Genomic DNA, 27,895 nt, shown 5'->3' with positions numbered 1-27,895 from the left:
TATTTTAATTTTTTAGTAGTTTTAATTCAAGTAGCAGTGTCTTGGCCTCAGTGACTACTTGTGTGACCTAATACATTGCTGTGCAGAGATAACGGGGTGATGCAGTTGATCCAACTGTATTCAGAGATTAATGCAGGTGTGATAAAGTCCTTCCCCCTGAGAAAAATACAGGTAAAGCTCAGCATCAATCACTTTCATTGTTGGGACCATTTTGGTCAGAGGAGGTAGCGTACACCTGCATGCAACTGCGTCGTTGCTCTGTGAGGGCAGATGCAAACATCTTGCACAGAGGAGCAATGTGCGAGTTTGTACAAGAAGTGTCTGCCCCTGGAGAGCAGGAGGCACTGGAGCTGATAGGGTGAGAAAGTACGTACTTTCTATCCCCACCATGAGAAGTTCCTTGAGGCGTTTGGCAAGGGAGCTCCTGCTGATGGGAGGCGAGCCTGTTCTTCTCAGGTTGCCAAAGCCTAAGACAGGGGTCAAAAGATGGGTGCAAAACCTCCAATGAGGAACAGAAATGAATTATTCATGCAGGAAGCTGAATATGCTGCCCTATTCCTTCCTTTCATACAGCGCTCAGTCCTGTAACCTCTATTTTGGCGTGTATTTGTAATGTAAATTGTCTTCTGCGTTAAAGGCAAGGGGGATCACCAGACTGTGTGGTAGCTTTGGCAGTGGGTTGGTGGTTATTTCAGGGGTCTGCACCACAGTGGCTATGGTTTGAACTTAAAAATTAACAGAACAACAACTACTACCATCATCGTCTTTCCTCTTGATATTCTTTGGTATGTGAGACAACTGAAATTCAGGCTTTATGTGACTCCAAGAGTGCATGTTGCAGCAGTGTGAGCTCACTAGTGAGAGTGAACTGTAATTTATTATCCATAGCAGGAGCCCTTCCCCTGCAGTTCAGTGAGGTTAAGTGATAAAGCAAAGTTGCAGCCCAAAGGCGTGAAACCGCAGAACCAGGCTCTTACCCGTGGAAGCCCTAGTTTGTTAAAAGTGAAATACTTTACATTCTCATTTTCTGGTCTGAGACAGAGATAAATGATTAAAGGACATTCTCTCTTGCTCGGACAGAAGTGAATTTTGGATGCTACAATTTACTTTCCTATGAGTGCTCTTTCTTGCAGTCACTGCTACTCCTTCCTGTAATTACACTGACTTTGTTTGCCAGATGTGCAGTGACATTATACTGCTCTAGTCTGTTTTCCAGTTGCTTTTTTTGTTCCTAGGACAACTTATTTCTTGCCTTTTCTTTCAGAGAGGAAATAGACAAAGGGAAAAAAATCCTTTACAAATGATTTAAAGTGCAAAAACTCGGACAATGGATTTTGCCCCTCTCTTTCTGTCTAACTGAAACAATGAAAGTTGTGCACTTTAATCTTCTTAGCCCCAGGGGGTCTTCTAATTATTGCAGCTGTTGCACAGGCTTATACACACTGACGTCCTCCTTCCCATTCATCTTGGAGGCTCTTTTATGTCCATTAGCTCCTCACTGGAAATGCAAGAGCCTTCAACTCTAAGAATAAATGAAATTTACCTTTTGGATCAGGGTGAGGAGAACAAAGCATTCTCCAAGTTCCTTTCCAGGATTTACAAGTGACCAAACACTCTTCTCAGTGCTGCAAAAGCTACTTTAAATTGACAGTGATATTAACTCTTTAGTCTTGCCTTACTCAGATATCACAGGGTTCCCAAACATATGCCAGCTAGGAAGGGCAGTGGTTGCTTCCAACATGGAAAACATGAGAGGTGAGATAGCTGTTGTGGAGAATGCACTCCTATATTTAAGTAGTAGGAAGCTTTAAAAAACTACAAGTTCAGAGAAATATGTTGCCATCTCCTCCTAAGCTAATGAACCTTTTTGTGGATGTACTGAGAAGCAGCACTTTTGTGCCCAATTGAAGTCATATAGCATCAGTTAAGCAATCTTGGGGGAAAAAAAAAAACCAAACCAAAAAAGAGGCAATTAATCTAAATTAATATAAAATACATTTTAATTAAGATTAAAACAACAAATCAATGAACAAATTACTTCACATACTTAGGAATTTCTGGTTTGACCCTGAGTTACAGAGTCAGTGTCAAATATTGTACACTACAGAAACACCAATGCTACTAAAGAAAAAAAAAAAAAGCTTAAAATGTTTGGATATATTCAACAGTAACATGCAGTAAAGCCAGATGCCCAGCTTGTGTATATAATTATGGCTTCATACTTATGATTCAGGGTAAATGTTTGATTCTGTTGTGAGCTCTGTAAAACTTGCCCATTTCTTATTTCTAGACCTAGAACACCAAGCAGGTCATTTGAACCCATGTTTTTATTTACTATTTTTCCACTGAATATAGTTTCTTTATACCAGCAGGTAACTTGCTCACAGAGTCAACCAATGTTACTAAATTCTGAATATATTAAATATTTTAATTCATACCACAGCTTTTACAAAAATAATCTCCAAATAATATTGTTGTTATTTTAAGCTTTTAAATTCTAAATATGATTAGTTGCTGTTGCCTAACTTTTTTTATGTTGTGAAGTAGTGCTCTGTGTTGGACATGTTAAAGGATGGTGCTGTTTAGGGTACACAAAGCCAAAATATGCACATGCATACACACATATATACAACTACATATGTATAAATAAAGTTTTGCACCTCTTAAGACAATATAAATGGTATGTAAATTTGCCCTAACTAGGCAGTGAAGGATGCCCTATAACAGAAAAGTGCAGGAATACAGGAGCTATCTCCCTGACATTCCCTTTCAATCTCTGCTGGTACAGATAGTTCACATAAATAAGAAAACGTGCTTGAGGCTGTGCTTTAGCACTGAGGCTGCCTGGAGCAGTGTGGCCCCCATCCATGCTGTTATGCTTCTTTGGCTCCCAGCACAGGATGAAGATGCCTGTTGGAAGTTGTCCCTGGTCTTTGCTAGCTGCTGACGTCTGCCCAGAAATTGTTTGGAAGGGTGTTATGGTCCCTGGGTCAAATAATGCAGTGAACTAATCTAGCTATTTAACAGTCTTGGTGATTGAATTGCAGGCACCTGGAATATTTAATTTAGTAATATAAACATAACCATGATTTTTCAGGGTATATTCTTCACTTGTCACTGCTGCCAAAATCCAACACTTGGGTCCTTTGAAGCTGAAATTACATCGTTGCTTGGAAGAAGCACTGCTTGTGATGGGTTCTGTCAGTGGTTCTGAAAAGGCATTTTATGGGGATGCTAATGGTCTGTAAGCTTCCAGTTAGTGGCTGCAGCTGGTGTGTGACTCCATATTAAAAGATGAAATATAGGGATTCCCAACATTTCCTCTTTGATTTCCTGTTTCTCTGCCAGTAGCTTTGATAAAATTGGTGTCTAATGACTACCTGTGAAAAGGTTTTGAATAACATATTCTATTTTAATTCCAGAAACATTCTTAGTGAATCATGAGAAGAAGAAAAATGTGTATTTTCTATTTATTGACCATATCCAGACCTTTGATAAGTGGCAAAATTTTACTGACTTTGTCTGTATGAGAAAAAGTATTTCTGAATATGTTGAAACCTCTTGAATCAACATTTTACTAAGTTACCCATATTTCTATTTACTTGTAAATTAGCAGACTTCTTCCATCTTTCAACAATGCTCTAATAACAAAGACTTGTTAAATTCATTATTGCTACAATGCCACCATTTTCCCAAACTGTATTACAGTATGTTATTTCCTCATCATGAAGTGCTCCAACAAAATCATCAGAGAAAAGGAACATTTTATGGTTTATTTTTCTTGCTTTGTAGCCATTCTGTGTAATGGATGTTTTATGGTGTTGCAAGGCTTCTGAAGATTTTAAAGTGCAATAGGTGAGGTTGAATGTTATTTTGCAGACATCCTTTGGATGCTAAATTGTAAAAGACACTGGCAATAGGGGGGAAGTGAGTTTGCAAGGTGGAATACCTGTTTTCTGTCACTTCGGAGTTGATGCCCTTTATGGTTTGTTTTAGGTGTGTGCATGTGTAGCTTTTGCCAAATTCAGTGGGAATTATGTGTATATAGAAAACAGAATGTGGCTTCTAGACAGATCCCGTCTTAACCAAAACCATCTTAACTCCAGCCCTCCCTCTCCAAATGTCTGACGTGCTCAAGTAACTTTTGAAATTGTCGAGATTCTTTCCAGAACCAGAAAGGCCCCAAATAAAAGCAAGCTTTGTTCTGTCTGTATCATTTGTAGTGTGTGCAGGAAAACGTGGTTACAAAAAATTGACCAACAGTGGTATATTTAAAAATGTTACATTTGTAGTAAGCTTTGATGCATAGGGACAGGCATCAGAGCCATCACCAATGAATGAATCTGCATGAAAAGCACAATTTTTTTGGTGTCCCCATTGGTTACATGTCTCACTGCAGTTAGCAGAATTCAAGCACTCCAGGGATCAAGGATCTTCTGCATGCAGTTACTGCGGCTGGCTGCTTCAGAAAGTCTATTTTTAAGCCCACTTTTTCCAAGGACTAGATGTGCTTAGTCTTGTCTGGTCACGCAGTTTGACTCGCAACTGGATGTGTCATGTAGGCCAATAAGCCAACATGTCAGGTAATGCTTTTAGCATAAGCAACCTTGCCCGCAGTGTAACTGGAACTGGAAGAGTCCAGGTAACTGTGTGATATCATTGACATACTTTATCAGCATTCATTCTCCCTTTTGATCATGATTTTCTGTAATGCTGCAGTGATAGTGCATATATGGTTTAATTACTTTTTTTCTGTGTGTACAGTGAATATAATTTCACCAACTATTAATAACATAGGGTGATATATAATTGCTGGTAGGAGCCACTGGGGGGGGACACATCATTTATATAATAGCATATCTCTTAGCCTTTTAGTATTTTTATTGTACCCATCTGTTTTCAGCATTGTAACAATACCTAGGTAAAGTTACAGTATGCTGATGGTTGCAGAAACGATGCAAAATGTGTCACTAATGTAAGTTTTTTGCCTTTTCAGGTGTTGTATTTCACTATCGCGCAGCAACCAGCAGGTATACTCTGAATTTTACACAAGCTCAGCAGACTTGTCTGGATAATGGTGCTGTCATAGCAAGCCCAGAACAACTGAAAGCAGCCTATGAAGATGGATTTGAGCAATGTGATGCTGGCTGGCTGTCTGACCAGACTGTTAGGTGAGACATTTAAAAGGCCCCTTGACACAGTTTCCCTAAATTAATACACTTAGCCTGTACAGGCTTAAAATGCTAACTTATCATAATTATAAATATGAGCATGCTGCATTTCAGGTATCCAATTAGACATCCAAGAATTGGCTGCTTTGGAGATAAAATGGGAAAGAAAGGAGTCAGAACATATGGACGCCGTTTTCCTAATGAAACTTATGACGTGTATTGCTATGTGGAACACATGGAAGGTAAGATAGGTTCATATTTACTCTGCACTGCAAAATTTAAAAATGACCAGAGATTCTAATGTGGAAAGACAAAGAAATAAGGAAATCTGTGTAAAATAAGTTTTAGCTGTTTTAAATCTGAAGAAAATTGCTGAATGAAGTGAACCTATATTTTGCGGTCTAGCAGGCCTTAATTAAAGGCGAATGTGGAGTATACAAAGAGACGGTCAGATTTAAAGCTGCTATAGTTAGTGCAGTAGATCTCACAAAAGTTGCTGTTGAAGCAGCTTATTTTTTGAATGTTATAAAAGGATTTTCAAAGAAATGCATTTAATGTTTGAGAAACTATATATACAATATATATAAAAAGATGGATATAGTACATGTGCTAACTATATTATAGTTCATAAGGTATGTAATTAAGTTTTTTACATGTCCATGGCATAAAAGTAGACAGATATTTAATTGCAATCCAAGTTTAATAATATCTTTTTAAAAAAGGGCATCTCAGCATCAAAAAGAAACAAACAAGCAAAAAACTTCCAGTGAGGAATCTGAGTCTTTAGTAAAATTCTTTGCAGTGCCATAGTACAACTATGGTCTTTGCAAAAGCTGCTAACTGAATGGCCCTATGATTCTGCCACATGGTGACTATGAACCATGGATCATATTGTGAACCCCTTGGTACCTTGTGATGCGTAGTTAGGCTCTATGATTGGTCTTTATTCAACAAAAAGTTTGATGATAAAAAGAAGAATATAGTAAGTTTTTCTGTGATTGGGCAGTTCTAGCATGCACAAATCTCTCTCTTACAGGTGTGATGTTGTAATCGTTTCTTATAATCTCTCTTCTGGAAGTGAATTTAACTATATCCTTTCAGTAGGCCTATAGATATATTCCAGACACCAGATATCCTTGTGCCTAGGGATTACTGTGACTAGTTAAATATGTATACTTAAAATATAAATGCAGAAATAGCCTTTCTTGTCCTTTAGCCTATTTTTTTTTTTTTGGCTTTGTGCTGGTTATGCACATGGGAACTTCATTCTGGTACGGAAGTACTTTGCAACCAGGACCAAAGTACATTTTCCATTTACTTCACTGGTCTGTGTGTGTCACACTGCTTCTGTCTTGACAGGATTTTATTCCACACCAGTTTCACTGTTCCTTTCTGGAAAAAAACCAACCAACCAAACAAACAAAAAACCAAAAACCAAACCCAAAACTTATAATTCCTCATTACATATCTTTTGGGCTGATCCTTGACTGATATACATTTAGATTCAAGTCAGCAGAACAATAAAACAACCACGGCTCTGAGCAAGCCTGCTATTGTATGTGTATATTTGTAACAAGCAATCGCAAAATTAAGGTGGTCAGTGTTTATTTGTATTCTATCTTAGAGCAGAAATAAATTAGATCATGCAAAGTTTTCTCCTGCTGATGACTGATAGAGACTTTAGTCACTGAAATCAGTAAGCATTTTCCTCTTCCTTTTAGTAGCTCAGGATCTGCCCCAGACTATGTTCACCTTGGAGAGTTATAAAATACAAGCAGTACAAGTCTTGCAAAGACTCAAAAAACTTAGAAGCTTGAGAAGCCTGAAAATTAAATGATGGAATTTTGTTAGTGCTCAGCGTTGTCTTAATTTTACTTATGTTCCATCTACATCTGTCAGTGAGCAGCACATCTGGACACCTAGAGTTTGTAACATTGATCCTCCATCAATCCTTGATGGGATTGAATTCCGAATCATCTCTGAATCAAGGCTTTCATATTCAATTTGGGTCTTTCCTAGCTTACAAAAAGAAGTTCTGACTAATCTGTATCATTTCTGGATGAAGAGCACTGCCTTGTTCCTTTCCCCTTTAAAAACAGAGCAGTGTAACTAATATGGAGAAGCTTATCCTGGATGCATGTGAGCCAGCAATTTCTCAGGGTCAAATATTCTCACTGAGCTTTTAAAAATAAAAAATTTAAAAAAGGCAAAACTGAAGCCTCTTTCACTGAGGCTAATGTTCTGTGCTCAGAACAATCTGGAACCAGGCCATGAGTTTTAAAGAGGTTGCAGCAACTCTGCAGTCTTCTTTGGTGAAGATGCACATGCATAGGCTTTCATTAATTGATTCTTCTTTGTTACAAAATTTCATTTACATTTACCAAGATTTATGAGCTTGCATTCCTCTCTGGATAGCTATACATTTCTGTCCTATTGTTGTGGGTGATGATCTATTTAAACATATGCATATCTTTATGGCCTATCAGCTGGACTGCAATAATGTGATCTGCTTGGATATGAAAGCTTCAGCATTTAAGAAATATAAGCTAGCACAGAACATTGAGGATATTTGCACAATCAACCCAGGTAGCAATAAACATGTTCATTTTACCTTCTTCCTTGCACAGTAGCTTCCTGTGGAAAACTGATTAAAGCAAACGCACAAGTTTCAGCCATTATCTTAAAGGCTCTGTAGCCTGGAATAAGGGTTAAAGACCCACAAGGACAAGACTTGCAAGGGCTTGTAAGTCTTCAAGACTGTGATTGACTACTTCACCTCTGGGATCCATTGAAACTCTCCAAGAGCTTTACAAAGCCTGTTATTTGGTAACAGAATGCTCATAGAGATGGGCACAGGTTCGGAAAGAAACTCTGCAGGAGGCAAAGATTCCTGCGAGTTACATTACTGTCGTTGCCAAAGGTGAAGTGTGTTTGACCTAGCCTTTATCTAAGTTATTCTCAGAATATACTTTTATAAAAATGTTCTGGAATCTTTTCTCCCAAATTAAGGAAAGAGCACTCCATCTTAGACTGGTACATATTGTAGGCTTTTTGTGCACTGAAGAGGGTGTGAGACAAAACAGTGTGATAAATGACGGCTGCACATTTTGTTATGATAATGGATAATGGCATTGCTACTAGAAGCACTTTGCTGTGGTAGTAAGCTGAATCTGAGAAGAGAGGAGAATTCCCTTTGCAGTTTTGCCATTGACTTCAAGAAAGTAGAGCACAAAGGAAAACTCATCCTTAAGCTATTTACGTAGAAGGAAGGTCCTGTATGTGCTGTGAAGGGGCAACTGCTGTGAACGAGATAATTGTCAGTTAGCTGTACAGCCTCTGCCCACTGCATAGGGATTTATTTTTTTTCCTGATTATATTGATCATTTTTAATGTCAGATTATTATAATAGTTAACTGAAGATACTCCCCCCCCCCTTTTTTTTTTTCTTTTTTTTGGTTGGGTTTTTTTTCCTGTTTTCTCAGAAGTTTTCAAATGAACTGCAGTCTGAAAATAACTTCTACAAGTCAGGTTTTGTGGATTTAGGGTACAGGCGTGTTATAGTGACATGCAGAAGAGTTAATTTATTCTGTTTGGATGAAGAGAAACAGATGCATGTCAGGAAGACACAGTACCACATCATGGTATAGAGCAGGATAAATTATTCTTCAGTGCCTTCACAGAAACCTAAGCCTCTGAGCCAGACTTCCTTCTTAAGATGGGGCTTAGGAGCCAAGATGGCTTTGTCTATATAAGAGAAGCAGTTTCTGTGAGAACAAAGGTTAATTTCAAATGCAGAGCTTGTTTGAAGTTACATAGCATCAATGAGATTACACTTTGGTACCAAACATCCACAGAAGACAGAAAATTAGATAACATGTCTACGGAAATTATTGGAAGGCAAACATTGCAGTAAACTAGATCCTGTGTTTTGTTTGCTATATTGCAACGCATTCATACATTGGTAGAGACTTACACTTCAAGATTTAAGGTTAAGCCAGATTTAGAGAATCACAGACTGGTTTGGGTTGGAAGGGACCTCAAAGCCCATCTAGTTCCAACCCCCATGCTGCGGGCAGGGACACCCTCCACTAGCCCAGGTTGCCCAAAGCCCCATCCAGACTGGCCTTGAACACTGCCAGGGAGCCAGGGGCAGCCACAGCTTCTCTGGGCAGCCTGTGCCAGGGCCTCACCACCCTCATGGTAAAGAATTTCTTCCTAATATCTAATCTAAATCTGCCCCTTTTCAGTTTAAAGCCATTACCTTTGTCCTATCACTACATATATCACTACATTTCTCATTGCCCTGTCCACCAAATACTTATTCTGCAAGGTATGACCTTTCTCTTGTAATGAGCATGCTCAACACTTCATTAATAACAAAGGACATTCATGGTGCTTAGTATACTGTAGAACTGTGCTTAAACATGATTTTTTCCATATGATTTTGAAAGTTCATATCTACATGGCCTGTTCTGATTCAATGCCAAATTCATTAGACTTACTTGCACTAAATTCTCCTTATTTGGAGAGACTGTGTCAGTGGGATGACTATTCATGGAATAAGATGGTGCTTGATTAATGATATCAAAATCTGGGCCATAATGAGAATGTCATCATGGAAGTCATTGAACAGTTATTGTTCTGTTGGCCGCTATTAGCGTGTTACCCAGAAGGCCATAAATGATGGTAGGAATTCTTGCAAGACATTTTAAAATATAGGCGTATTGAATTTACAGTACTAATTTGGGTACTTGCACTGAGGATTTGTAGGAGCAACACCATTTCAATTTTCTTCCTTTCTGGCCATATGAAATCACAAAGTTAGCCAGATACATGGATTTCTCCCTGAAACACAAACTATTAGCTTAAATTAAAACCAGTTGTCTAGGCTAACTCTTACTATTTCCTTGTTCTGAGGAAAGCCACGGAGATTAAAGACTGCACAGTTATAAGTTAAATATTTTGAGTTTTGCTAAAACACGCAGAAAAATAATTATGGGAAGGATTTAAAATTTCTGAGCTCTTAGTGATAAAAACAAGAATCTGGAGTCAAAATATCATTAAATAGGTACTGGGCATAGTCTCTTATTACAAACTGGTTTTCATTGCTCATATTTCATTACATAGTTCAGTGTACCAATCATTAACAAAAACATATAGGATACCTTTAACTGTGGGAGATGATTTACTAATAAAGAGTTTAAAGTGATTGAGCTGCAAAGGTTTGGATATAACTCTGAGGTTCTCTTAACACTCCCGCTGAACCAGTGTCTGCACCAGTGTCTTCTATAGAATAATCCCTTGAATGGAAAAGGGTGAAGGGGAAGAGGGCTTTCCATTCTGTCTTCAGATAAGTGTGTATGTGATTGATTTGACAGTGTCAGAAATGGAGACAAAGTGAGATCTGCTCGCCAAAGCCCACTGATGAAGTGAGGAGCTGTGAGAGCATGGTGCACAGCCAAAGCACAAACTACTCCATGCAGTGTTGTCTTCTGGCCAAAGCCAGTTAGAAGCCATATATATCTAACAAGCATCTGCAATATGCAGATGGGGATTCATGCTAAGAAAGTTATTTTGGGGTGGCTGTGGGGAAGATTATACAGTCTCCCTTCCGTGCATCATTTTCCCCCCCACGAGTACAGGGAAGAGAAAGAAAAAAACAAAACCAGTCCTTTAAATACTTTCCACCTAGTCTCATGCAGTTTTGCTATTATCATGGAAATTTCTGTGACAAAAATAATAATAATAAGTCACAGTCTAAAATATGACTTCAGGTGAGAAGTTTCTTCTGTGTGTTGGGCAGCTAAAGATCTTCTCTGAAGTCCATTCTGATTCTGCAGCAACAATTAGATTAGATGTTAAAACTGGGACACAGAGAAAAGGGTCTTTTCTGCTTAGTTCAGGGCCCGTGGTGGAGTCACAGCCTTTGCACTGGCTTACACTGAACACTGCTCTAGCCTTGAATTGTGTGACCTAATGGAGGGTCATGAGTCCAAGAGCTCTCAAGGGCAGTACAGACCCCAAGTAGAGTAAACCAAAAAGGAAATATTGCCATGGTGGTTTTTATGCATGACATTGTACTCGAGCTTATAATGTGATAAAGCTTATCTTTGGGGAGATCCAAATATCCTGACATCTAAGTGATTTTTCTAAGAGTAAGGCACAAAGAATCATATAAAATGCAAAGTTATTTTCCCCCCTTCGTATAAGTAAAAGCCAGTCACGCTTTGCAACTACAGCAGAGCTCTAAGGGTGTAGCAGTTGCAATGCTACTCTTCATGCTTGAGGGTAAGCTCATGGGAAAGTATAGTCTTCCAGCCTCATCAAATGAAGGCTTCCTGTTCAGCCTATGGTTTTGCACAGAATAGACCTAAGACATTCAGGAGAGTTTAATTAAATCATTACTGATGTGTATCAACTAACTTGTTTTAACATGTAAGAGAAAAAGACTTCTTCAGCTTGTCTAGCCTTCTGCTTTAAAGTTGAACCTAGCTGCTCGGTCTTTGTGTTTTTCCAGTCCTAGAGAGTGTTTCTCAGTAATTTGTGACTTTTTTAAGGATACCTACTTATTAGTCTGGTGTGTCAGAGAACCAGAACTTAACAGCAGCAGGATGGAAGAAGAGAACTGAAACTGAAACCAGGCGTTTTGTCTGCAGTTTGGGCAAGAGGGGGAAGGCTGGAGCATGATTTGGATTAATAAACAGGCTAGCTACACGTAGCCTCCAAGGCCCCTGCCTGTAGTGAAGATAGATTAAACTATTCAGGTCTATCTTGATACAAATGTATCTGTATTTTTTTCCCTGGAGTGTTCAAGATGAGGATAGTGGTCTCCATTATCTTCACACATGTGTGGAGGGGATGGATAGATGTGGGCAGTATTTCTTCCCTCCTTGGTGTACAAGCAGTCTAGTAGTCCTGTTGATGGCTGCTGCTGCCTTTTTGTGTGGGTCTTTTGGCCAAAGAGAGAAAGAGAGGAGGAGGAAATGGAAATTCTTGGGATGTGTGGTCCTCAAGGTGCAAGGGTAAATGCTTTAGTCTCCAAAGTGGCCACAGTATTCCTGCTTCTTTGCACACTTGCTTGTGTTCTAGAAATGACGGTTTAGACAGATTCCATGTTTCTGAGATAAGAAAATCGTGATGGCAGTGTCTCATCACTGCTTGAGCTTTGAACTGCCAGCTGTGTGGCTGTGACCAAATGTTTATGAGGAGCAGTAACGTCATGTTACAGCATCAGGTGGCAAAATGTCCTTAGAATGTTCCATATAACATCAGTAAAGATGATATTTTGTCACTTTTAGCCATCTTTCATACCTGAACCAGGGCACCCTGCTCTGCAACTGTAGTCACAGAACCCTGGAGCTCTAACATCCCTGTAAGGTCATCTTTGTTTGATGAGCTACCTCTCAGAAACAACTAATGAACAGGTCTGGAGTTCACCACAGACCCATTATGCTCGAAAAAAGGAGAGCTGCCAAATTTTTAGCGGGGAATAATGTTTCTTCTCCTCAAACAGGGACACCACCAAGAAGCTAAGATGGAAAGGTACTGAAAATTTTTGTCTTGTTTTTATTTTAAATTGTTGGAGTTAAATGTTTCCATCTATGGAAATGATTAGCCTTTTGTGTATTTAATATCCCTTTGGATATTTTTACATCTTCCTTTAGTTGACATTGAAGGCAGTGAAGGTTGTAGATTCTGAGTACCCAACCACAAGGTAAAGCTTGTGAGCACCAAATTCCAGATAGGACAGTAATAATGAAGGCTCCTGTTGCTCTGTGAGAGCACAATGAGGGAACAGACTAAAAATATTACAACCAAATAAATCCAAGTGTCTCCTTAATATTTGTCATTCCCTTATGTGGATTGGATAATAGTGACAACATTTCATAGTTGGTTGACCAGCCACCACCCATGGCAGTTGGTATGTTACCAGATGTGTCAAAAGCTTTCAGCAGGAGACTCACAGATTACCTCTTCAGCTTCTCTGCAGTTTGGAAGAATCCTTCAGACATCTGTAAAACTTTTGCCTTTAACTTGCATATGGTCCCTTCGCATGCCAGGTGCAAGTGACTTGTAGCTCATTTTGCTGTGTCTGGCATGGTGGGTGATAGTGTGTGAAGTTGAGGAGGTGATGCTCTGCTCTGGAGGGGAGTGCCACATAGTCAGGCTCAAAGATCTCTTCTAGGAAGTGGCAACCCACCAATCCCTTCATTGTGGTTTCATCCATGAAAAAAAAAAAAAAATTACTGGTGAGGTCTGTGCTGGAGGGCTTACATCTAGATTCGTTACTTCTACCCTAGTCAATACATGTTGTGTATTGACCCCCGGCTATGGTTCTAGCGTGCCCTTATTTCTGTGCTTGCTTTTAAGATGTGTGATTCATGAAATTCACATCTACAAACATGCCCGGTGCAGTGAGATGTCTTGTGATGAGAGAGAATAAGTGAATTAACCTTCAAAGGAATGAAGCTTGCTATAAAACCAGCTGATAAGTCTGTAGATCTTAAGCTTTGTCCTTGGGGGTTGTGGTGAATCAGCTTTTGTCTTCAAGAGCAAAACCTGGCTTCATCTGGTTTGATATATTTGAAAGAGAGGGAAAAAGTATGACTTTCATCAGGTGTCTGTTTTAACCAAGCAAAACAAACACATGTAACAGGAAAATCCTGGGGATTCTTCAAGTGCTCTGACCGCTGAGGCTGGACGATCAGCCTGAAGCTTGGTTTTAAACAGGAGCCAGCAATAATATATACTACATTATTGTCTGCAGTCTAAACATTGTCACGGTCTCCATTTCACCCCCTGGTACTGTAGAACTAGTTCCTTTTCATCTGTTGCTCTAAGCCCTGGGGTTTGCCTGCATAATATTGCAAAGTTGTTCAGAGTGTACTCCGCACACACGCACACACTCTCTCTCTCTCTCTCTCTGAGTCTGCCCTGCTTTGGTGTTGGTGGCTATGTCATTTGTTTATTGATGAGACAAGTTTTCTCTCTTAATTTCCTTGTTTCCAGTGTTTTGGCTACAAAATTGAGGCGCTTTCAGATATCATAATAAAGGCGCTGTAAGAGTGTAGCACGATGAATCCTTCTGCTTAATATGGAACCTGTTGTGCTTCCAAAAATAGTAGTTAATTTTAGAGGCTGCATGGATTACTTACATTTTATTAGCTTCACCATTAATTTTTTTTCTTTTTAGAGGAAGTTTCTGTGCAAGGGTCAAATCCTTTTCTCTTTGATACTTTGAAGGAGTCAGGAGTCAGCTACATTGACTGATATGCTGAAAGTCAGGACTGGAGCACAAGTCCTGTTTCCATGGCCTCTTGAAAGCCTCTGTCAGTTTTGAGGTTGAGTCCATGAAAGAGCTCAGCAGAACCTGAACTCCATTGTACAGTTCTTCCTGGCGTGCTAGGCAGCGCCAGAGCAAGTTTCTAGAGCTTCTCCTGTTTTTTCTTCAGCTATCAGCACCTTTCTGCACATGCCGCCTTCCCCGTTTCCTGCTCTATTGCTCAGCTTTTGTGTAGACTGACTGGGGAACAATGTGTTTTCCAACTCAAGTTTTCACTATGAGAGAAAAAGCCACACTGACAGTGAAATTGGACCAGAGCTCTTTTAACATATGATAAACTGAATTTCCACATTGCTGTGAGGATAAAGAAGTGAGGGATTATCAAGTAGAAATTCCAGAACATGCACCCAAAATATCAATAGTTTGGTGGCCATCTCTTTCTGACCAAGGAGACTGGTGGTGAGCAAGCGTCTCAGCACTAACCATGTCAGAGAGGCAACATGGATAGCAACATGTCATCCCTGCGCATTCCAAGTGATTGCCCTTACTGCAGACAAACGTAGGTCCTGATTAGTTGCCTCTGTGCTGTATGGGTCACCCTATCCCTGAAGTGCGAAGTCTGCTCTTCAGGAAAGACACATGCCCACAGTCCTTTCCAGCTGAGAAGTGCAGGAAAGATCGTGCAAACTTTCTCATCACGTAACTCAGAGCTGCTGTAAATCAAACTGATGCCATTCAGCTGAAGAAGTGTTTTAAACACTGTTTTCTTCCCAACTGCTCAACAGAAAACATAAACCTTTCTCTCTTTCTCTTTTTTTTTTTTGGTAAGGTGATTTTGGAAGATTGCAGGACAACTTTTAAGTGTTTCTGAATTTATATAGCAAGCAAGACTTTTTTTAAACTCTTGATATGTTTTTCCATTTTAATACCACCAATTATCATGCACATTAAGTGCACAGTCAATCGTACAGAATTTTAATTTATTTTGAAACTGGACAGTCAAATTGTAGAGTCATATCTCATAGAGTAAATGACTGCTATTTGGAATCTAACTTTTGCATTTTACTGGATTTTTGTAGAATAGGAATTCTGGAATCACAGAAAAACACATTTTAAGTAGAACAATTGCAAGCTGCCATGTTTTAGCATCTTTGTACCCTGTATCTTATCACTAGCATTCCTGAAGTAAATATTTACATGTTATATGATGCAATAACAATAAGGGCATTTTGTGGTTTGCTCTGGCACCTTTTTGCCTTCTTTGTGAATTTATCATCACAAATTTTTTAATATACCAAATAGATGGCAAAGAATGTGACTTTGGACTTCACTTATTGGGCTGATCTGATTAGGATGCATTTTTCCTTAAATGTATGGGGTTTTTTATCATTTATTTTTTCTGGTAAAACACCCTTTGACAAAGACGCTATCTGTATGACAGCAGCTGACTTTAAGACATGAGCCAAATAACTAGATGTAGGGTCAGTAGAATAGATTCAATAGAAAGAAAGATATGCCATCCATCTTTTACATGTTCAGTATTATCAATACTACATATATGGGCATACTCCAAGACAAATTTAAGGCAGATTTCCATATAGAAATGCTCTTGTGCAATTTGGATAAGTAAGTTCTTTGCAAAGTGACCTCTTTTACAAAAGTACTGATTATTAAACCTTGCATTTTGATGTCTTATAGTAAGACATAAGTGTTCACTAAGTTTCTTTGCTTTAAGAGAGTGCAGACGACAGCTCAGAGGAATAAATACCCCTAACTTTAATGATGTTATGCACAAGCTACATTTGGAGGCAGTGATCCAGTTGATTGGAAAATTGCTTTGCTATTAATCTTGCACTGTTTATTCATTTTCCTGTGTATTCAATAAGTTTTTCCCAGAAGGAATGTTGTGAGGTTGTTTGACATTATTTAGTTTTTGATCCATCATATTTGTTTCTAGAAACCATTAAAATGCAGTTTTTCTTACTTGTCTCATTTTCTTGTCTAACCAGACCAATATCTGCTATTTAATTGCAATCATTTTAGCTACTAACTCTTGTATACATCATGGTTACTGTGGGAGAGGATAAGTGAATAGTCCTCAGAACAAAGGGGGCTGCTCTGCAAAATTTCTTTGCTCCATTTTTTCATGATACTGCTGTTGGGACAGCATGGTGGGATAACTGCATCCATCATTCTGTATTGGCCATGACACCAGATCTGCCCCTTGATGCAGAAAAAGCTGTCTTCTGCAGAAGTGTTTAATAAAAAAGTGTATTATCCGTGTGGTCTGAAGAGCTGAATGAAGATGAATGATTCTTTGCTTTCCTTACCTGTCCTCCAATAGACACGCCCTTTACCTCTAAGTTAGAAACTCCCTACAACATGTATAAAGAAACTTACATGATGGAATTGATGTTACAGCTGCAATAACAAATCAGAGTTTCCACCTAGGAGGAAAAATAAAATTGACACATTGCCTCCTTTCACACTTGCATTCCTTTCAAGCCTGAAACAAGCAAAATATTGATGTGAATGAAACTGGTTGGGGTGATGTAGTTTCTGTCTGTCTTTTACTAGGTTGCCTTGAGACATCTGCAGAGGTAAGATAGATTGCATGTCCAATATGAATAAGATTGCTTTCCTGCAACAGTGACTGCTGTAGTTGAGGAAGAGAATTACTGTCTTGTAACAAGTATTTTGAATTTGCACTTTTTACTACAGCTGAATGTGTTAATTTAAGGTCTCATCAGTTCCATCTGAAGTCTGAGCAAAAACTAGAAAGGAGTCAGTTTATTGTTTCATCCCAGGACATGAACATTAGAGCCTTGATTTTGTTTATAGTGTTTGGGTGAATGAGGCAACCAAGCCAACTGCATCATGGTGATTTAGCTTGGAAGTAAAATATTAGATGTGCTATTTGTTTTGTTTCAGTTTCCAAATGAATGTCTATTATTACCAAGTTGTTATTCCATGGAAGCATTCTAGACTCATTCAGCTTTTTCATACAAAAAGGGCTTTGTGCACGCAACATGTCTAGTGCATTCCCTCACCTTTGTTTCCCCATGGGCAAGATGAAGACTGATGGAAACATGACATTAGAAGCTGCTGTAGAGCAGCCAGTGAAGAACATTTGGGTTTTTTGTGTATCTATCTCAAGTGAGATTCTAGTGATGACTAAAAAGGTCAGGTTTGCAGATGTAAAAGAGGCTTGCAGATGTAAAAGATTTGTTTTACTGAGAAAGTAAATTCTGTTGGACTGGATTTAATTAGTGCAGTTGAGCTGCAAAACCTACTCAAACAGAGGTCACAGAGGAACGTCAAGGATGCTGTTAACTCTGCCTAGAGATTGAGGGAGGGACTCAATCTCCAACCACAGTGTACTTCGTGGCATAAAGTTTGCGTATGATTGCTTATGCTTTGTGGTAGGTTCATGTTCATATTCAAATCTGGGACATATGATTTTCCAACTATCTGATTTTTTTAAAGCAAAAAAACTATTCAAACAAATCTTGGGAAAAAACCCAACCATGCAGGACACTGACTGAAAGAGGGCAACTAAGCTTGATGGTGGTATGTGATACTCAGTCTTTGTGATCTTTGTTTTCTTCCTCTAGATGAAGTGGTTCATGTCTCAGTCCCTGAGAAGCTCACCTTTGAGGAAGCTAAGGAGCTGTGTCGGAAAAGAGATGGCGTTCTTGCTTCTGTTGGGAACCTCTATGTCGCCTGGAGGAATGGCTTTGACCAGTGTGACTATGGCTGGCTGGCGGATGGCAGCGTTCGTTACCCAGCCTCAGTGGCAAGGCCCCAGTGTGGTGGAGGTTTACTTGGGGTGAGAACCCTGTATCGCTATGAGAACCAAACAGGCTTTCCTTACCCAGATAGCAAGTTTGATGCCTACTGCTATGAACGTAAGCTTTTTTTTATTTATAATTTTCAGTATGCTTACCATGCTAACCCTGAAAAGTGTTTACTTTAATATGTATTTTGTTTCAGTTCTTGCAGCATGCATGAGTTTTTAAAAATTTGTTTTATCACTACGGCTTTACAAAAAAGAGGGAAAAGCTGAAATAAAACAAATGTCGTAAAGTAACATTGGCAGATAAAGATAGGCAAAGTTTTAAGGTAAGATTTCAGCCTGAATAGTGTTTTTACACACAGTGACACACCGTTCCCACAGTCACCCTGAGTCTGCAGATGCTACGTATTTTGGTGCCTGAGTGCACCCCGGTATCTTTGTGTCATGTCACTGAACATAAGAACAGAAGAAATGTCCTATTTGACCAGGTGAATGACTGTCATCTAACTTGATATTCTGTATCCAATGATGGCAATAAGAGAGGTTGTTTACAGACTGCATACAAGCCTGTCCATTTTCTGGTCTCTGAGATGCTGGTAATTTGGGGGCTATCTCTGGATTCCAGGTGTTTTGTTCCATCATATTTTTTAGGCTTCTAAAGCAGTTGCAAGTTCTCCTCTCAGCTGCTCAGTGTTTCATGTGCCAGTCAGCTGGTAAATTCCCTTTCTTACTGCTGCTTGTTTCCCTTCTGGTATTTGCAGAGGTGCATCAAGCATTTGCCACATTCACCTGGTAGACTGCCTCAATCTAAACCAGATCTCCTCCACACCTGTCAGCTCTCCTTTGGTTTGGGGTTAAACACTTCTCTGTAACCTCTTCCATCTTCAGTGCCGGCAGCCTCGCTCTGCTATTATTTTGGTGCAGCCTATCCTTGCATAGGTTCCTTTTGTCCAAAAAGGTTCACCAGCTTCTAGTGTACCTGAGTTTCTCTTCCCTATATCATCTCACCAGTGCACCAGTTCCAGATCCCTGCCTGTCTCTCAGGCCTTCTTGGAACTGTCAGTGCTTCATAGACCACCACCATGGAGGTCCTGGTTTCATCTGCCTGGCCTTCTCCAGAACATCCCTCCTACATTTCTCTCTGGCATTAGTGATGACTACTTAATCTTTCCCTTCACCTCGAGAAATCCATCCATGCATCTCATGATGTGCAACATTTAAGTTTCTATATAGTCCTTTCAAATACCACAGACCAACTACCTGTGTCTGTTGAGAGGTTTCCACCACCTTTGAGCACACACTGTTGGAAGGTGCATAACATCTAAGACATCAGAGTGCTTCTTCCCAGCTGAATACCCTGCTTCCCTGAGAGCAGCCTCCTCAGCAGCATAGGGAGGTTGGACTGTTCAACAGTTTTCCTGCAGGCCTCTCTGTTCAAGGAAATTCCTGTGGTTGCAAATAGTACAATTGACATTAACATGTAAAGGCGACTTGTGTCGATTTAAAAGTTCAGAACTTGGTCTTTAACTATGAATATCTAGGTTTTTTGGACTCCGTCCTGTGACTCTAAGTCAGAACTGCTTGAAATGTGCAGTCTGTACTGTCCCCATTTTGTGGATGATGAACCATCTGCAGCTGCAGATCTTTCCAACTCAGGCATTGAAGACACATTTATGAACAAACCTTACTACTTGAGAACCAATCCCAACATCCGGTGTAATGTTACAGTCTGGCTGTTCTCAGACACTCTTCTCTGCAATATTTTAAAATAGGACTTTTTTTTTTTTTTTTTCCCCTTTGTTGCTTGTGGGTATGATGTTCCAAACTTTTCATGTAGGAGTAGTCCTAATGGACTTCAAGGAGACTGCATACAGTAATAAGGACTAGTTAAGTTCAGGAGAGTGTGCTCATAATCTACAGACCAGAATTTTGCATATCACTGCTCCTGTTCCTCCCCTGAATTGTTTATGATCAGTTTTAAGTGTCGTGGGTAAAACTGACTTTAATGGGGATGAAATTCATCAGTCCCTCTAAAAGACCAAAGCAGTGACTGGACATTTTGCCTGTAATCTAGTCTTTTCTTAGGACAAATTACAGTTTTCTGTTTGTGTGAATTTCACCCCTTTCAAACAACATGTGCCTTTTCAATGTTCTTTTCGGAAGTTTTAGTTAACAAATTCTAGTGACATACTATTTGTTCTAAAAACATTCTTGATAAGTATTGGGTTGTTGCCTTTTGTATAACTGCTTTTTCTGCAAACTCTTGCCCTTGATACACAGAGAATAAATATTTCATCAGTTTGCAACCCAGGAAGTAGACAGTCTATGACTATCAACCCTTTTACAAGAAAAAAAGACTAAAAGAACCAACACTATGTGGTAGACAGTGGGCTGCTCTCTAGCAATTTTAACTGCAGTCAACATTACATCAGAATTAATTAAATGCTGCTAGCTAGATGACTCAGCTTTTGCCAAATACATCTGTTTTTCTGTAGGGAAACTCAGGAGTGTAATGCTGAACCCTGCATCCTCCTTCACGGTGCCTGTCTGCCACATATTTCAGAAGTTACTGAAAGCTCTGTCTCCCTCTTCGAAGGTGCTTGGGGTCTCACTCAGCAACCAGCTGTAACTCTTCATTGCTTTTGCTCAAAGATTTACACAAGAGGTGACTAATTAGTCTCGCTGCCTAGCATCTTGGTCTTTCACATCTCAAGCAGCTGCCTGAAGCAGTGGCTGTAGAGTGACTCTCTCCTGTTGGAGCCTTGGAGCCAATCCCTTTTTGGGTGGGCAGAAAAAAGGAGAGAAAGAAAAAAATGGCTCTACAATACAGCAGGAGGCTTGAATATAAGTTCTTTTTTCAAATCATCATCTTTTTCTGAAGTTTCTTCCAAAACTTCCCATTATCTCTATTTCAAAGTTTCATTGCAGTGGGCCATCACATAAAGTCCACTGTCCCCAAACTCTGAGTGCTTTTAGCTCAATATGAAGCCTTTAAGGAGCGATTCCTGCTGTGCCAGACAACAAAACTGCCCTCCCCAAGACCTTGACTCTTTCCATGTAACAACAACCCAGTGCTTATAGCTCTTACCATGCTCATTACGTGTCTCACATTACATCTTACATTTCCCTCCTCACCTGAATACCCAGTCACACCAGCAAAAAACTTCTGTTGCTGGAAAAAGAAGAAAAAAGGGATGTTGTTACATGCATTTGTGAGATCTTGGTCAGCTAAAGCAAAAACCACAGAGTGCCTCTGTGAACAGGGGAGGATCAAGCCAGCTACCCAGGTAGCACCAGCGCCAAAGGTCTGCAGCACAGATGTTCATGTGGTGATCTTAGTTTTTTTACAGCATCCCTGTAAAGTTTCCTCTGCCTCCTGTGTGAAAGCTAGCAAAGTTCCCGGTGACTTAGCTCCAAGAGCAATGGCCACGTGTTGCACAGTTAGCCTGAAATGAAATGGCAACGACGAAGGACCTGCGTCTGCCACTTTTACTCAGGAGGAGTAATACTATACTCCCTGCGTAAGGCCACCAAAACAAATGCCTCCCAGCACAAAAGGGATGAGTCCAATGCTTGAATTTACACATACTCTGAAGCAATAGATTTGTGGCAAAGCAGTCATCTGTTTTAGTCATTACGAAGACAAATTGTGTATTTAAGAAAGGAGATAACTCTTTCTTCAGCCCTGCTTAGAGTCTTCACTCCTATCCTGTAATTAAATTCTTTTTGGTGGAAAGTCTCAAAATACTAATTTTTAATTAGAGCTAAAAGGAACCTCAATATGTATTGTGAATATTTTACTTACTTTTAAAAAGGAATCATGTTTATTAAAATACATGAAAAACAGTAAGTCAAGCAGTAAATTCTATTTTAAAATGCACTAGTTTCAATAAAACAGCCAACCTGGACAGCATTTAACAGTACAGTTAAGTTCAGGATTTTAATTTCAACAGTGTTCTGGTTACAAAATTACATTGTACAAAGTGTCTTGACTTTATGAAAATAAAAGTGGCCCAGATTAATAATACATTATTTAAAATCTAAAATTCTTGTTAAAAAAATAAAAAACCTTCTTCACTTTGATCATGAGTGTTTTTCACTCTACAGAAACCACATGGCTCTGAGTTTCTGAAACATTATCTGCGTGTTTCATCTTATCCCAAGACTTTCAACAGACTTTTTAGTTCTTTTTTTCTGAGAAGTACATAATCATGTATCTGATGGAGCTTGAAAAAAGTTTCAGGTTAGACACATGATTAAGTACTTGAAGCTCCTTGGAGGCCATCATCAGGGGAAAAATTTTTCAAGTGTTAACACTTAGAACTTATAACATATTAACATATTAACATATTTACAATTTAAAAAAAAAGAAAGAACAACTATTGCTGAACACTTATATTTATTTATAAGAGAATAAAACATTGTATCAGCAAAAAAAAAAAAAATTAATTTTTAATGGGATACCTATTTAATAGTTAGTTCTTGCATAGACCTATAGGGTATTTGTTTAATTCCATCCCTCATTCCCCCAGTCTTGTCAGATCTAATTCACTGAAGTTTGTGGGAATCTTGTCACACACTTCAATTGACTTCGGATGGGACATTTTATACTACAGCATCTGTAGAATAAATTGGACTCCAGAAATGCACTAATCAAAATGTATACGGCTTTTGTCTTATATACCTGCAACAAAACTGAACTTCATGAACTTCATACAGAGGTGGTTGAATTTTTGAATCATAAATCTATGTTTTGCTGAGAAACACTGATTTGTTAAAGCTGAATTCTTTCATAGACCTGTATTGCTTTTGGCGACTCTTTCAGCAAAACATTTTTTGCTTGACTCAAAACATGTGTTGACCATTTTGCTCTGGATTTGACCATTTTGTTTCAGATTTGCTCTCTTATTTTGACTTTGTTTCATGCACCTTTGTTGATTCTCTTCGATTATGCCACTTTGGTTTAGCATTATGATTTCATTTTAGCTGGAGATTGGAAAATTCCAGTTCTGAGACAGCATTGCCCTAAGTGTTCATCATGAAAGCAGTCCAATACAGCCCCATCACGAGTGTATCCAAGTCAACCACTCTTGTGACTGAGGGCCTCTTTCTTTGATGCTTCATCTGTATAGAGCTCAAAATCAGAGTGCACTTTTATAGAAAAAATATAGGAAGCAGCAGCCTTCGTAGTACGTAGCAAGACAGACCTTTGTAAGAGGAAAGTGGAGAATAATTGTCTCTCTGCAAACCTCTCCCCTGCACACCTGAAAACCTTGCCAACCAAACTCTCTGTTTCTTGTGAGTTCAAGTAAGAGTGTTTTGCTAGGACAGAGGTGTTTGGTTTTGCAAGGTGACTTGCAAGTGACTTGTTCTTCTATGGAGGACTTCAGAGCAGGGAAAGATAAAAAAAAACCCTTCTTGGAGAGGTCCTACAACATGAACCACCATGATTGCAAGCTAAGCCTCAGAAAACATCAACTGTGCTCCACTTGTCCAGCAGCAGAAAGGATAAGATTTTCAGGCATAGCTGAAAAGCTGGCAGAAGAAATGCTGTCTTCTCTTTTGCTACATGTGACTTAGTTTGGAAAACTTTGAATAACTAGGCAGTTCTGTCCTTCTCCACAGCAACCGTCGGTAGCTACATGTCCCAGCTATTTCCTGGATGAGGGAATTATTTCCAGCCTGATGTCAGGGACTGTATTATGGGAGATCTGTGGATTTTTGATCAGTTTGGGAATGATCACAAAATACTGAAGATGTAGGGCGTGGTGACATCCAGGGAACAAAATTTTCAATCTGAAGAAAAAGAACAAAAAAAAGTTTATTGTAGACAAAACACAATAGAGTGCTGAACATAATAAAGCCAGTGTCCCCCACCATTTCACAGTCCAGTATCAGAATGGATAAAATGCCTTTGAGCAGGCAAGCATCTCAAGGACATGGCACTGACCACAGCGTATACAAGGCTGTTGGCTCTGCTCGTGCTTCCTTTCCCCTCTGTGAAAGTGAAGCTATGCAAAGGGCTTAAAATGCCTTACAGAGGCAGCTGCCACCAGATAACAATTCTCTAGCTTTTATTATTTTGCTAAGAAGGCAGATTTCTGTGCTTCTCTCAGATATGCAGTTCAGCAAGACCTACATAGCTGCAGAGATCTCCAGTAATATCTTGGACCAGGTGTAAGAGGAATAAATCTCTGAAGCTCTCTGCTGGGTTTATACCAACAGGCAAACATCACAGAGGCTGTGTACGCTAACAGCTTGCAGCAGGTTTCTTAATTCACTCTGCTTCAGTCGCGTGGCTGAATTTTGAGAGGGTGCATGGTGAATTTTGAGAAGTCAGTCAGACCATGCTGAAAGCAGGAAGAAGACTTCAATCCACTTCAGACAATCCTGTGCCACAGACCTCACTAATACATCACCCTGAGAAGGAGGAGGAGGTGGTGGTTGGGTGCAGCTTGACCTTTTAAAATCTGTGTAGAGTATGAACAAACAGAACCAAATTTATCAATCTAACTGATGTATGTGGAGCAACTGTTTGCAGCCTCAGGAGGTTGACCTTCAGGAGGAGACACTGCTTTGGTCACAGAAAGTGAACTTGCATTTATCCGAGTGATTCAAAACTGGTCCTTTAAGAATAGTTCATAAGTGCAGACATTGTGGACAGAGGGAAAGAGGAAAGAAAAGACGACACAGTTAAAGGCATTTTTCTTTTGTTCCCTCAGGTCACTGAACGGGTCAGGTAACAAGGATGGGATTAGGATCAACAAGGTGAAGAAGTAAAAGATCCATCCCTTTAGGTGTTCAAGTACAGGAAAGATAAATTGGTTTTGCTCTTTTATACCTTTGCTCACTGCTGTGGGAACTGGTTACCACTCATGGGACGTATGTGTAATTTGTCTCCTTTCACACTAGGTGGGGAGAGCAAAGCAGCAAGAATTTTGCTGTTCCTTCCTGACCTGAGTGACAATCTTGGCGCTCTCTGTTCGTCAGTTGGTTTTTGTGGTCAGGAAGCAAAGATTGTTGCTTTTATTTGGTGCTGGGATTACAGATGACTAAAGAGAATCTCTGATTTTTTGTCCTCTTTGGCAGTTTTTTTATAAATAATGTGGAAAGAAAAATGCTTTTTGCTATTGTTCTTTTGTGGATAGATTGGCAGGTTATAATTTGTTCACAGAACTACACTTACATGTGGGGAAGCCAGGAGATAACATATCCTTCCCCCTTTAACTGTCTGACTTCAGAAGTTATGAAATAGCAAGTGGTTTTACTTAAGAGTGTTTTTGCTCACAGAGCTAATAGAGCTGCTGCCTCTGCTGTTTTGTTAGCTGGAAGAAAAGAACCTTGGGCAATGGTGTGAAGAGGATGCATGGCCTTTTGTTATGTCTTTAAGTTTTTCCTTACAAATAAGATGGACTAATAGCTTTTAAATTATTTTTTTTAAAAGAATCCTATTATTTTTCTCTGATATTGCACATATTTTGTAAGTGGGAATAGACACTGCATTTAGATTTTTTAAAATTATTTTTCTCATTACATTTGACTTGTGTTTTGATGTCACTACATGGTGTAGGTAAGTGGGAGTATACACCTGGAGTTATAGAGAAACTCTTATGGCTGCTGTATCAGATTTCAAATCCTCCTTGTGCTATCACACACCTCATAAGTAATGAACAGAACTCCACATCCCATATAGAATTTTCTCCTTCAGAAAGTACACCCAGATAACCTGAAGTTATTATTAAACAGCACAGAACATATTAAAATACTTAGTTGGTAATTGCAAAGTTAAACCATGTCTAAAGTCGTGTAGTGTGATTTCCTTAAAAAATATTAAGTTTTAATATTGCTCCATTATTTTAAATCCTTATTTAAACAATGGTGGGAGAGAAGAGGAAGAAAATGCTGTACAGTGAAAGCACAAAATAAATAAATAGAGAGTGAAAAATATAGTATCTCTGCAAAATCATATATTCTATCCAAAATCAACTTCATGCAGGTTGTTCAATATAAAAGGAATCGATTCAAAAATGACAAGATAATCTTTGATATGAGCAGCTGTTGGTGAGATAATTTGCTTTCTTGCTGTTAATATGTTCATGAATTTTATTAGGAAAATCTTCCTCATGTCTTGAATCAGAAGAAGGACAAAAGAGATAACATATTGCATGCATGATGCAAGGAGTACAGTAATGCAAAACATCTGGGTGGAGTGGACGACAGTTCAAACTGATATTAAGTCTATTAAAAGAGCAACCTTCTCTTTGTTTTTTTATTTTTCCTAAGGAAAAAAAAATTATAGATTTCTCCATGAAAAAGCACCTTTTTTTGATCCACTCAAATAAGTTTGCAAACCTGAATGATGTGTATGAAAACTTATATATCATATTTATGACAAAGAAGTTTTAGAGGCCCTGTAGTTGATTTTAACCAGAACTGCTCTTTGCACACTGGTAACCCTGTGCCAGTTTTCACAGGAGAAAATTTGGTGTGTTTATTGACAAACTCTTAAAAAAATACGTGCTTTTCTTACACCAGTACATAAATTTAATATTTATTGATTCACTTATTAATATAAGCAAATCAAATATGCTTGGTGTTTTTTCAGTTTTACTTCATAAATATGTACCTATTTTAACAAGTAATTAGCAGATAATGAATCATGAACAACAAATAACTGTATCTCAGGCATAAATATGTGAACTTTTGGGACTTCCAAATGTTTCTTGGAAATTGGGAAGCTACATAAATGGTTGTAAGTGTACACAATTTCCCAGCAGTGATGAAATGTTAAAATGTTACCCCTTTTCCCCACAGATTTTAAAATCTATTCTCATGCCCTCACTTTTGTTTAGCTTTGTTAGAGGGTATTATGTTTTCATAGTGTTTCAAACAGTGATCTTGATAGTCACTTAAGAGATTGTAATTGGGGTCAACTTGGTGTTGGCTATAAAATACATGCAATCTGCATTAAGGAAACTCATCCTATGGTTAGAAGGGACAATATAAGACTATGCTGTCTCCTTTCCATTTTGCCATAAAAAAGAGCTTAACGGGCACATTGGTGGATTCTTTGCTAGAAATTCAACAATTACCAAGTACCACTCAGGAGGACAGTGCTAACTTGTGTGCATTCTTCACTCCCTAGCTGTGAAGTAAAACTCTGGTTTAAACCATCCCCATGCAAGCAGAAGGGGAAAGAATTGTAAAAATTTGTTGATTCTTGATTGTATGAACATGATCCCATACTTAAATCCCATAGGCATTGAAAAGAGCAATAAACATCCACTTCAGGTTGTAGAACCCCAAAACACAAAATTCACTTGTGTTAATGCTGTGCTTTGCATATCGGGATTTCAAGAACTTTACTCTTTCTTGCTCAACTAAATGTTTTACCCTACAAAAAAAGAGGTATGTAAGTAGCTAAGTCTTCTTTGTAAAACCACAAAATGATTTAACATACAGTAGGGAAAAGAATCCATTCCTTTTTCTGCTGGGAAAGAACATTACCACTTCTAATCATAGCGATGTTATATTTTCCTACCCTCACAATTTCCCTTTCACTTTCACTTCTCATTCAAGAAAGCTGAAATATCAGCTCTTTTTCCTCAATTCCCTACTCTGTAAATCTACCCATACTTCTAGAAA

At 38.9% G+C, this 27,895-nt stretch overlaps 1 protein-coding gene across 3 annotated transcripts in view; it reads left to right on the top strand.

The window, feature by feature from the left end:
- VCAN (versican) overlaps positions 1–27,895 on the top strand; it is a 112,612-nt gene that overhangs the window by 23,995 nt on the left and 60,722 nt on the right. For all 3 annotated transcript variants that reach the window (XM_075740933.1, XM_075740932.1, XM_075740934.1), the window contains exons 4-6: positions 4,997–5,171; positions 5,286–5,413; positions 18,069–18,362. In XM_075740933.1, the coding sequence (XP_075597048.1) occupies positions 4,997–5,171; positions 5,286–5,413; positions 18,069–18,362 (597 nt within the window). The remainder of the gene's footprint in view (positions 1–4,996; positions 5,172–5,285; positions 5,414–18,068; positions 18,363–27,895) is intronic.

This window comes from Balearica regulorum, chromosome Z (genome assembly GCF_011004875.1).
Source record: "Balearica regulorum gibbericeps isolate bBalReg1 chromosome Z, bBalReg1.pri, whole genome shotgun sequence".
NCBI lineage: Eukaryota > Metazoa > Chordata > Aves > Gruiformes > Gruidae > Balearica > Balearica regulorum.
Note: the sequence above shows the minus strand (reverse complement) of the source record. Positions and strands in the feature narration are given on the sequence as shown.